The sequence below is a fragment of the Populus alba genome, chromosome 8, assembly GCF_005239225.2.
Source record: "Populus alba chromosome 8, ASM523922v2, whole genome shotgun sequence".
NCBI classification, from domain to species: domain Eukaryota; kingdom Viridiplantae; phylum Streptophyta; class Magnoliopsida; order Malpighiales; family Salicaceae; genus Populus; species Populus alba.
This window is the reverse complement of record NC_133291.1, coordinates 11,579,873-11,591,538: the sequence shown is the minus strand read 5'-3', so window position 1 is coordinate 11,591,538 and position 11,666 is coordinate 11,579,873. Positions and strand designations below refer to the sequence as shown.

The 11,666-nt window shown below is 32.8% G+C and overlaps 1 protein-coding gene across 1 annotated transcript; it reads left to right on the top strand.

Moving 5' to 3' along the window:
* Positions 1 to 409: 409 nt before the first annotated feature.
* LOC118057036 (AT-hook motif nuclear-localized protein 20) lies at positions 410 to 1,494 on the top strand (the record flags this gene model as incomplete). The annotated part of the gene is made up of 1 exon (XM_035069489.2): positions 410 to 1,494. A coding segment is annotated over one exon (882 nt), but the record flags the coding sequence as incomplete, so codon positions are not given.
* Between the last annotated feature and the right edge of the window lie 10,172 nt (positions 1,495 to 11,666).

Genomic DNA, 11,666 nt, shown 5'->3' with positions numbered 1-11,666 from the left:
ATTAGTGAGCTTTTGTGCTATTTCTTTCTCTTAATTTGTGTGCGTGCGTTAGCTTATTGATTGATTCTATGATGGGTTTTGCATCAGTTCTTTTTTCTTTCTATTATTAAGATCACTTCCTGGTTATGCCTCGCTTTACTTGATTCCATGAGAAATTGCATCTAATTCTCTCTTTACATAACCTCTCCCTAGCTACACCTCCTATTCTAATCATTCTTCCATCTCTCTCAGATGAAGACTGATCAGGATACTAACCAGTTAGCCTGTACAAGCAACCTAGCAAACCTTGTTTAAGTTTCTTGCTAAGCCTTGCTTTGACTTTCTGATCTCGAACCTTGGAATAAAACCAACCATATTCAATAACGTCTTGTCTTCTCCTCTCCTAATTCGATCCTTTCTCTTACCTTAATTCGCAATCCTGGCTAATCCTTGGTGGACGGGGCAGGTTGCCCTGCCAGGCCTTGACCCTTCATCCAATTCACCTTTAAACAAGATTAATCGCGAACTCTCCATCAATGAAACCAGCAACAGAAGTGGTGGCAGGGGCGAAGATGATGATGATGATGATGATGATGATAGAGATACCGGCGATGAGCCTAAAGAGGGTGCTGTGGAGGTTGGTAACCGAAGACCTAGAGGCCGGCCTCCTGGATCAAAAAACAAGCCCAAACCGCCAATTTTTGTGACTCGGGACAGCCCCAATGCCCTCCGAAGTCATGTCATGGAAATTGCTGGTGGTGCTGATGTAGCTGAGAGTGTGGCACAGTTTGCTCGGAGACGTCAACGTGGTGTTTGTGTGCTTAGCGGCAGCGGCTCCGTGGCCAACGTAACCCTAAGACAGCCGGCAGCACCTGGTGCTGTAGTGGCACTTCATGGCAGGTTTGAGATTTTGTCCCTAACTGGGGCTTTTTTGCCGGGACCTGCTCCACCTGGTTCTACTGGACTGACTGTATACCTAGCCGGTGGGCAAGGGCAGGTTGTAGGAGGAAGTGTGGTTGGATCACTGGTTGCAGCTGGACCGGTCATGGTCATTGCTGCAACATTTGCTAATGCCACTTATGAGAGATTACCATTAGAGGATGACGAGGAAGCTGGAAGTGGTGGTCAGGGACAAATCCAAAGTGGAGCTAACAATTCCCCACCCGCGATCGGAAGCAGCGGACAACAAGCTGGATTGCCTGACCCCTCAGCGATGCCTATCTATAATCTGCCGCCAAATCTAATCCCAAATGGAGCTCATCAACTAGGGCATGATGCCTATGCTTGGGCTCATGCCAGGCCGCCTTACTAATAGTGGAGGTCGACGGGAGATTTTCATGATGATCAGTGTGATACTGCGTTGTACTAAAAGGTAGGCATTTAAATTGGAAGGAGAAGAAAAATACTAGAATAGAGTTGTGAAGAGAAGAGATCATCATGCTTGTCAATGTATATTAAACTTGGCTTTCCTTTCCTTTCTGTTATGCAATAAAAAGATGATTTCTGGCTTTTTAATTGTTTCCCATCTTCAAGTTTTTTATAGTTTTTTTCTACATCCGTTGTCCCCCATTTAAATTTATCTTTGGTTGGATATTGTTTCCTTATTTTATTCCAGCTTATAATATATATTTAGATTGATGCTCTTCTGAATTACAGTACATATACTTGATATGATGGATTAGACTTTGGAGATATGTAGAAAACTTGACATGGCTGGTAGACAGGCAAATCACATAAAGTTCTGGGATTTTGCTGCATAATCCGCCTCACCTTTTGCTCAGGCTCTTGCAGTCTCACTTTACTCGGAAGAGGAGAAATGGTGGATTTCAAGATGTGATTATATAATTTAATTTATATTTATGGTTGGAATACCGTTGAATTATCTCTTGAAATAGGTTTAGTGAAGTGACTCACTTAATAAGAATTGCATGGTGCCATTTTTAAAGGGTTATTTCGCAAAATATATTGATAAACAGAAGGATATCTTCATTGGCTAATGTGCGGAGAGAAATTGGTACAAATTTCATGATTAATATATGGAAAATAGAATTTCATTTTCCACATTAAACAAAGGATTTCAGCTATAACAAAGAAAACGTAGAGAACAGAAATGATTTTGTTTTTGCAAAAAAAAAAAAAACAAAGAAAGAAAAAAGAAAGAAAGAAAGAAGAAAGAAAGAAAGAAAAAGGATTCTATGATGATATCCAGGCTCCATGTAACAGTATTTTACATCCTTTTGCTTTTTGTTAGTTTAGTAAAGCATGTGGCTCCATTTCATTTCTTTATTCTGGCCTTATATAATCAATAAAAATGTATAGTAAGAATTAGTTTATTGCTCTAACACACATGCCAAGGCAATTTAGATAAAGAAACTAGTATGCTTTGAGAGACTGAAACATAAAGTGAAGGCTAGGCAAAAAAACTGAAAACCCAATTAAACTGAGAAAATAAAAAAAAAATTTTGAAAAAACCGAATTGTAAAAAAAATCTGATTAAAAAAATTTAAAAACAATTCAGTTCGATTCAGTTTCAGTTTTAAAAGGCTAAAACCGAATAAACCGGACCAAACTAAACTAGTTCAATTATAAATAAAAAACTCAGACCCCGAAGGTACTACAAATACCTTTCTTCCATCTACTTTTTTGATATTTCTCTTAACCCTAGCAAACCTTAACCACCTCCTTCATAGCTGACTGCTAAAGAGTAAAGAGGAGAGCCCATGAATTAAACAAACCAAAAGCAGCCCTGGAGCCTCGTCTTCATCTCTCATATCTCAATCTTTTTAACAAACCAAAAGTTTCTGTCCCTTTATGGACAAGTTATGGCATCTTGGTCATGGCATGGAGTTTCTGTCCCTTTCTCATATCTCGATGGATTAAATATCCAAACAGTAGCCTTGGATCCCCTCCCCAAATTCAATCTTAATAGCATCTGCGGAGGTGCTGCCTAGTGACAAATCACTCATGGCACACAAAATATTCTCACCGTTGAAATCTATTTTAACAAGAGAGAGACTTATTTGATTGTACAAAACAACTTTTAACTTTTTTATTTTTTATTTTTGTAGATCTATTATATATTCATTTCCCATATTTATTTACGAGATTGCTGATTTGCCATGTATATTGCGACTACTGTCATGGATATTGTGAGAAATAAGAATTATTTTTTCTAAATCTTCATTTGATACGTGTCTTCTCTAGCTTTTTTATTTTCAATTCTAAAAAAACCTGCTCGATATGCTTGGCTAAGATGAAATCGGTTTTTGGCAGTTTTTCCTTTTAATTAACCGAATTGAATCAAACCGAAACTAGTCGGTTTGAACAGATTTTGATTTTTTAAAAAAATTAATTTGGTTATTTTTTAGGTAAAAGCTGGACTGAACCGAAAATACTCACTCTTACATGAAGTTACTGGATATTGGGGTGGGGGGGGGGGGTCTTATTCCTAGTCAAGCTAAAATCCAAAGATATGGAAATAAAAAACATGGCATAGAGATGTTGAATTGGAGTACTTTCAGATTAGAAAAATATTTTTACTAAGAATGAATGAATTATTAAAGTTCAGATGACTTAATTTCTCTTTGTCAATTTCCCCTATTAAATGCCCTAATACAATGAATACATCTCCAATGAGGGCATGCTATAGCCCCACATGTTCGCCCAAGCCAAAGCAACCTCCATTTGCAGCATGGCGCTTCTCTCTCCTAGTCGTCCGACCCCCGTGTAATGGTGATACTCTCCCTCCGTGAGCAAGATCTGTCTATGACCAAGAAGAATAGTTTTGAAAGACTAGGCGACTCTTTGTCCGATATTTAATAATTTCGCTGTCTTTGGGATTAAAGTTTTTTCTTTTTCCCATGTTAACATGGATGTACAAATAAGCTGACAATAAAATTGAGAGATCTCATTATATTTATATCAGAATTAAAATTTAGAGTCCCTCGAGAGATTAAGCTTTATTATACATAGTTGCTGGTCCGAACATCATTTATATAAAAATTGCTAGATTTACATCTCGTATGAACATCAAACGAAAACTGAAATGGTATCTGTGATAATTAATCGGATGCTTTCTGATTTATTTTCGTAGCAACATCCCTGTAATCTATACTTTGGCTTAACTAAAAAAACAGCACTTTCGAAAACCTATTAATTATGGCGATGGATTTTTCAGAGCTCAATTAACTTGATGTCAGGGTTCTGTGGAAACCATAGAATCAATGCTCCATGTCTGGATTATCCTCAACGGCCATCCCCTTCACACAAGTTGACTTATTCTATCTTCAATGTATTTGAACAGTCATTGATTTAATTACTCAGTCCAACACAGGCTTATGGCAGAACATAGGACAATATTTATTTGCAATTTGAATGATGCACAGGTGTCATATTGTAATCTAGTAAAAGATCAAACAATTTGAATTACGTACGACATGAATATGAAAATAAATGTATTTTTTTTGTTTTTCTTCAAAAAATAGGAAAACTGACATCGATATTTACATATAAACAAACAATTTTTCTTTTTAGAAAAAGATGTTTATGGTAGAACAGATCTTGCAAGTTGCAAGAAAAAGCCCAAATCGATTACGTCAAGAGTATAGTTGAAAAAATCAATTTTCTCCTATAGATTTTGAATTATGATCGTTGATCTATGAAAGTTTTAAATATTATTCAGAGATGGTAGCTATGCAGCTTCAAAACAGTTGTTCTGTAGGGTTAGAACAATTATATATATATATATATATATATATGCACGAGTCAAATAAGATGGATAAAATGAAAAAAAAAAAGAATATATTGCTTTCACTATCAAAATAGGGCCAGAAACTTAAAAAGCAGAAAAAGGAAGAATAATCCGCGTAGCTATTTTCACTTAACCCCGTCCACTACTTTCTCCGTTCTTCTTTCATCATCTCCAAGGGATGCAATTCAAGAAAGGATCTCAACTTTCTTCTCGCCACTTATTGTCATTGAAAAAGGGATGCGAGAAGTATGAAAATTATTTTGTCTCAATATAATTTTATTCTTTTGTGTGTGTGTGTATATATATGCGCTTCCCTAAGCTTTCAATCATTTTGACCTACCAAAAAAAAAAGATAGAAGATAATTTCCTTTCTTATTATTTGCATTAAAGTTGGCCCTATGAAGTACAAATCCCAACATTTTCATTGACTTGGGTTTTGGCATATACAATTTTCATATTTAAAAATTTGAGCAAACTGCTACCACATAATCGGGTCCATCTGTGCCTGCTTAAAGTAGAGTTTTCCTATATTACACACACACACACCCCATCACACTTGGGCATATATTCTTTTGATCCCTGTGCTACTTCTTACTCAATAGGTTAATTATGGAGTAACAAGTTTCTTGGAATGCAGAACATAGCTCGGTTTTTCTTTTTCCTCATAATTAAAGAGTACTAATAATGAATACTACACTACTGATCTATTAAGGGTGTAGGTTTTTCTTTTTCCACACGGTTTGCATCACTCTATATGTTTCTATAAATTTTGAAGTTTTTATTTAAAATAATTTTTTTATATATTTTCAGATCATTTTGATATACTGATGTCAAAAATATTTTTAAAAAAATATTTTTTTTTATTTTAATGTATTTTTAAATGAAAAACACTTTAAATTATCATCATTACCACAATCTCAAATATACCTTAAATATTATTAAAAGAATCTATTAATGACATGAATGACATATTCGTAGAGTCTCACACACATAGATAATACGTAACATGACATTGTGGTTAATTTTGTAATTGTTTCCTTAATGATATGTTAGAACAAGAAAATCATGAATTAAATTCAAAAGAGTTTTTTAGAAAAGATAAACGATCGTATCTTGTGGATATCAAGATGTTAATATTTAGTTTAAATTTGTGCTTGTATGAATTAAGTTAAAAAAAAATGCCCTATCTAGTGCTATACCAAATATCTCTATGGTTACATAAAGTTAAACAAAATTTTACATTCTAACAAATTAATTGACCCTTTCAAAATCCTACCACTTAACTTCAAGATTACTGGCTTTTCCCATGATTTAAGTTTTAAAAATAACCACCTACCCATAGATCACACACAAAAGTATTCGTGATATATAAAAATGATTTTCTTCTTCTCACACGCAAAGGATCTTATTGAGCTGTAGAAACATGGAGGACCCTCTTCACATGGATTCACGTGTCGTCATTAATAAATCTTGATTTAAAAATGATTAGCAATGGCATACTTACTACATTCCAAAGCTAAAGGCGAAGTGTTTATTTTGTTCAATAATTACTATGGCTCTCATCTTATACAGTACTTGTAAAAACAAACATATTTTCCTCTTGTTCCAATTGCCTTTCCAAGTGTTGGCACTCTGCAACTTGCATTTGCTGCTACTGAGCTATCATTGAGACAGTGAGAAGCCATTAATCTAACATTATTTTGAAAGGGAATCCACTTGCTCGACATTAATGAAATGTAGACCACCCATTAATCAAAGCCAGATTATTTTATATTAGAGGGATACAGAAAAGTTTAATAAATTATGTAGTGGGGTAGCAGTGGACATCATCCAAGGGAAATCCAGGAACATGGTAGCTTTTCTTTCAAGTCCATGTTGATGTGCTGGAATTCAATCGTGCCGTCCCTTGTCGTGGAATACACGTCATCATTTTCGATCCAACGAAGCTGCTGGCTTCAACATTATTTTTCAAAAATCAATCAATCTCATCAGACTTCCTTTCTTGAGAGTGAAAAGCCACTTTGCTGCGAAGGAGATGAATGGGTTGAAATTAATAAGGGTTTTTTTTAGGCAGAAAGTGCCGGCAATTTAAACAAAACCCTAAAATGTGCCTCCAAGTGCATCTTCGTCTCGAAGTTGGTGCGCATACATACACAGTAGTGCTGGTCAGATCTTATTTAACTTGGGCTAGCTAGGTTGTGGTCTTAATTAGCCAAGGTACCTGTACTCATTTTATGGGATGAAAATAATTAATCTGGCTAATTTCTTATTTCGTTTTTTGCAATTTATGTAGCTTGCTAACCTTTTGAAGTCACCTTCTAGTTGGCTCCTTTTGGTTTTAATCTACATCGATTAATTTACTCTCGTTGAAAAAAGAAAGAAAGAAAGAAATAAGATATCCCTAGCTCATGAGATAACTTAAATTTGTAAGTTGAACCACAATTCATGTTTCCATGATACATTTAATAGAGCGATATACTATAAAACAAAGTAAAAATATAACAAATATATATATATATATATATATATATATATATATCTATGTATGTATGTATGTATGTATGTATCAATGCTATCATATGAGATTGATTGAATGTCATTTAGTTGCATCAATGTGTCAAGGGAAAGGGATGGATTAAACAGCTAAGCATTTAGCCAAACAAAACTTAAATACTTAAATAATGATATGTCAATAAGATCTGAAAGTTTTGAGTGGTTAGATATTTACTACAGTTAAATAGATATTTATCATAAACAAACTATGTAAATGATTTAATAAATATTTTTATATATAAATTGATAAGATATGACTTTATCTAAAAGGTGGTATGGTCATTTCAAACTAACATATCAATTAAAAAATATTATAACTTTTGATTCAACTGTTAAATCACAATTAAATATTATTTGGAGATTTTTGATGTCCGGTTCTATAAAGGACTCGTTTTGCTAGACTTTTTTTTTTTTTTATTATTATCGTGAAGTCTTCAAATGATGTTTTTTTATGTTATTTTCTTTCATTTTTCTAGATTTTATATTTAATTTTAGAGTTTCTGTTATTTTTCTTTATGTTTTAAGATTTTAATTTTATTACTTAATAGAGGTTGATTTTTCTATTTGTAAAGCTCATAAAAAGCAGATTACATTAACCTTTATTTTCAAAGAATCAAACTTTAAATTTAGATATTATTGTCTGCAACTCTTTTTGATCGTCAATTCTAGCCCTACATCAGATGGATTGATGGATATGTAGCTTGGTTATAACAACCCTTTTTTTTTTTTTTTGTTCTCGTGGCCACTAATTTATTGGCTCGTGGAGCAAGCATCAAGTTAAATAATATAAATAATATTATTTTCTCCACATTTACATAGGTAAATGTTTTTGATGAGTTTCCGGGATCAAAAGATGGCTCTAGCTTAGATGTCATTCATCGCATTTGAAAATTGGGAAACAAATATAAATAATATTATTTTCATCCCTATGTTATACATGTTCTTTTTAATTAATTAATCTGTCATTATCAATCGTATGTACCCATGCATCCTGTTTCAGAACCGTTCAATTTGTATTAAATTTAATTACACTTTTATTTTCACCCCTTCTTTTCCGTTGAATGATTAACACGTCTTGTTGTTGTGCTGTGTGTTATGATTGATATCTTTCTCGCTGGAAAGACTATACAATCCCAAATAATTTATACAGAAAGCAGCACGTTCTGCAATTTTTTATATATTCTTTATCTACTTAATAATAAAATAAAAACATGTATGTTTTTCCACAATCCAAGATATATAGTAAATGGAATACAAATAGTTATAATTAATTGCCTTGACTTTGTACAGACAGTGTGCCCTATTTCCTTTATTTTAATTGGTTCCCATATCTTATCAAAATAAATACTCAAATCATATCTTCATTTTTGTTTTTTGGAAGTCTGAAAACAATCTCTTCTTCCGTGCTTTTGCGAAGAACCCTACGTATATGTTGAAATTAAGGGTGAATGAATTACGTACAATGGCTCGTTTAACCTAATTTAAATGGAGTCCAAGAACTGATCATAGATCTAGCAGCTGGCACGATGAGAAGGTTTGATCTGAATTACTATTGACAAGAGACAAGGAAAAGCTAATCATATCTTCCATTCTTCAATGACAAAACGCTATTTTTTTAACCATAGCTTGTCAAGTTGCAGAGCACAGTTTTTTAGGCATATGAATTATAGGAATGCCTTTCTCTAATAAGTCAGAATAAGTTAATTAATGTTCCTCACCGATCCAGAATCTTAATTCATCATTTCTCGTGTGATTTTTTTTTTTCGTTTTTTCGTTTTTTTTTTTATATGATTTTGTTCTTTCGTTTAAGTCTAAAGTACTTCAATAACACATGATTCTTTCGTAAAAGAAAAATAGAAATTTAGCTAGTTGGGGTGGAGCTACATGACTTGGAAATATTATAACTCTTAATTTTCATAGGTATTAATTATATATAAAGGTATCTAGAGGTCATATTTCAGGCATCAAAATTAAGTCTCTTTTAAATCAAATTTTAAATAAATCATTTATACTTATACTAGTGGTTAAAAAGACTATAATTTCTTATGACCTCCCTAGTAGCATTCAAACCTGAATAGTATATAGAACATGTTTGAGAATGTGGTTGTGGTTGTTTTTTAAAGTGTTTTTGTAATGAAATATATTAAAATAATATTTTTTTTAAAAAATTATTTTTAAGATTATCGCATTAAAACGATTCAAAACATATAAAAAATTAATTTATTAATGAAAAAAATTAAAATTTTTAAAAACACAAATACAACTGCGTTTCCAAGCGCTCTTATAGTATCTAAAGAGATAGTAACAAATAAATGGGTCTTTAATTTGTGAACACCTGACATGTGTGATAAAATTTGTTAAATATGTTTTAAACACACACATATATAAAAATTTATTTGTAACTGAATAAGAATAAAACTAAAAACCAAAAAATAAAAATAATCGTAAATATTCAGCTACCCCAGCCAACCTGCATGAAAATTCGGATTCATAGCAAAGATACCAAACACGAGAGAATTAAGTTGAATCAGATATACCATATATGTATAGCAGATCCCTTGCCAGGATCTAAATTTATTTATAAAGCTGATCTTAAACCAGAATATTTTATGTATAAATCCCTTGAACCAAACATTCTCAAATCTTAACGTGCCCAATTTGGATTGGTGTGCATGAAAGTAACAGAGTGGGAAAATAATAAAATACAAGGACATTCATTGTTGAAATGAGTGAAAATCTGAAACTTGTTAGAATATATTTAAAAATCGGGCACATTGTATTCTATGCAATACAAAAAAACAAGCTAACTGGAAGACATTATCATTTCAATCCAACATAAATAATTAATAAATTTTAATTAAAAAATTTAAGTTATTAGATAAGATTTTAATATATGATTTATATTATTTTCTAATACATTTCTTTAAATAAAAGCTTTTTGAACTTAAAATGTAAACATACTCATATTACTTTTTGTCTAATTTTTATCAAATAAATAAAAATAATTAGATTTAAAATTGTGATGGCTTGATAATTAAAATTTTGATATCATATTAAAAAATTAATTCAACTTAATAATTTAAATTTTTTAAATAAAATTCAAAATAAAATTTATATTATTTTCTAAAATAAATAAATTACACTTTGCAACTTCTTATGCCTTTGGTTTTAACTAAAAAAACTTCTGTATTCCCACAATGAATTTAAGAGAACAAAGGTGCGAGGGGAGAGAAAATAAAAACCCTAAAGCCTGCCAAAAACAGGAGGGCAAGTGGCCAACTTGGGTTTCTGAAAATGACGTAATACGCACCAATTTTTCTGGAAAGTGGCGGGTCCCAAATCAAACCTTTACCTTTCCAAAAACGGACATGTTGACCAGTCTTCCACTTCCCTAGATTCCGCCACGTTGCATAGTACCCCCCCTCTCCCTGTCTGACAGTCCCGGGTTTCCTTCCCGCCCGTCGAATGCGGCAGACACGTATTCTGTCCTTTTAGGCGACCCACTGTAAACCCAAGTCTTATCGCTGTATCTCTCTGTGGACTAGTGGCCTCCAAATGCATTATTGTGTTATTATGATTGATCGGGCCGATGAGTTGAGGATATTGGATCGCCTCTTCATCAATCAGATTATATATAAATGCACCTTCATAAAAACGAGTCGAGTCTCAAGAGTTGATCAGGGCACGCATTTCAAGTGTTGATAAGGGCACGCATTTGCATCTTTTTAGCAGGGAGCTCGACTCGTTAATTTACTGTACTTAATTGCTACATAGCTTTGAGGTCTTTATGCTCGAGAGAGCTTTTCTGGGTGTGCGTGCTTATAATAGAAAGAGGTATTTCTCTGAGACCTCCAGCTTCCATCGTTGTTGTCAAGACTAGCATGGCAAGATAGGTTGAATCGGTGATTCAAGGTTTGATTTTAGCTCAATTTAAAAAGCTCAACCATGCATGTAAAAGATTGATCCAGCAAAATCCACTTCATCTCATGAAAAGTCAATGGATTCAATCGAGATTGGTTGGGCAAAGGTTGATTTTGATAAAAAGTAGGATTTGAACCTTGGCATTTTTTTATTAAACAAGTAACCAACCAACTTAACAATATCAATAGAAAATAAAAAGCTACTTATAGTCATAACCATTATTATTATTATAATTAATTTACTAAATTAATTTAGTTGATTTGATGAGTTAATTCATGAACCGAAGATTTGAGCCTCCACAAGTAGCCTCGTGATTCTTGGTTTGAAAACTATGACTTATATTTTTTTTTTTTTTCTTCTTGAAATGGTAACATGATGGATTCAACATATTTTATTTAGGATGTATTTGGTATTGTGTTTTAAAATTATTTTTGAATTTTTTTTTTACTTTGAATTAATATGT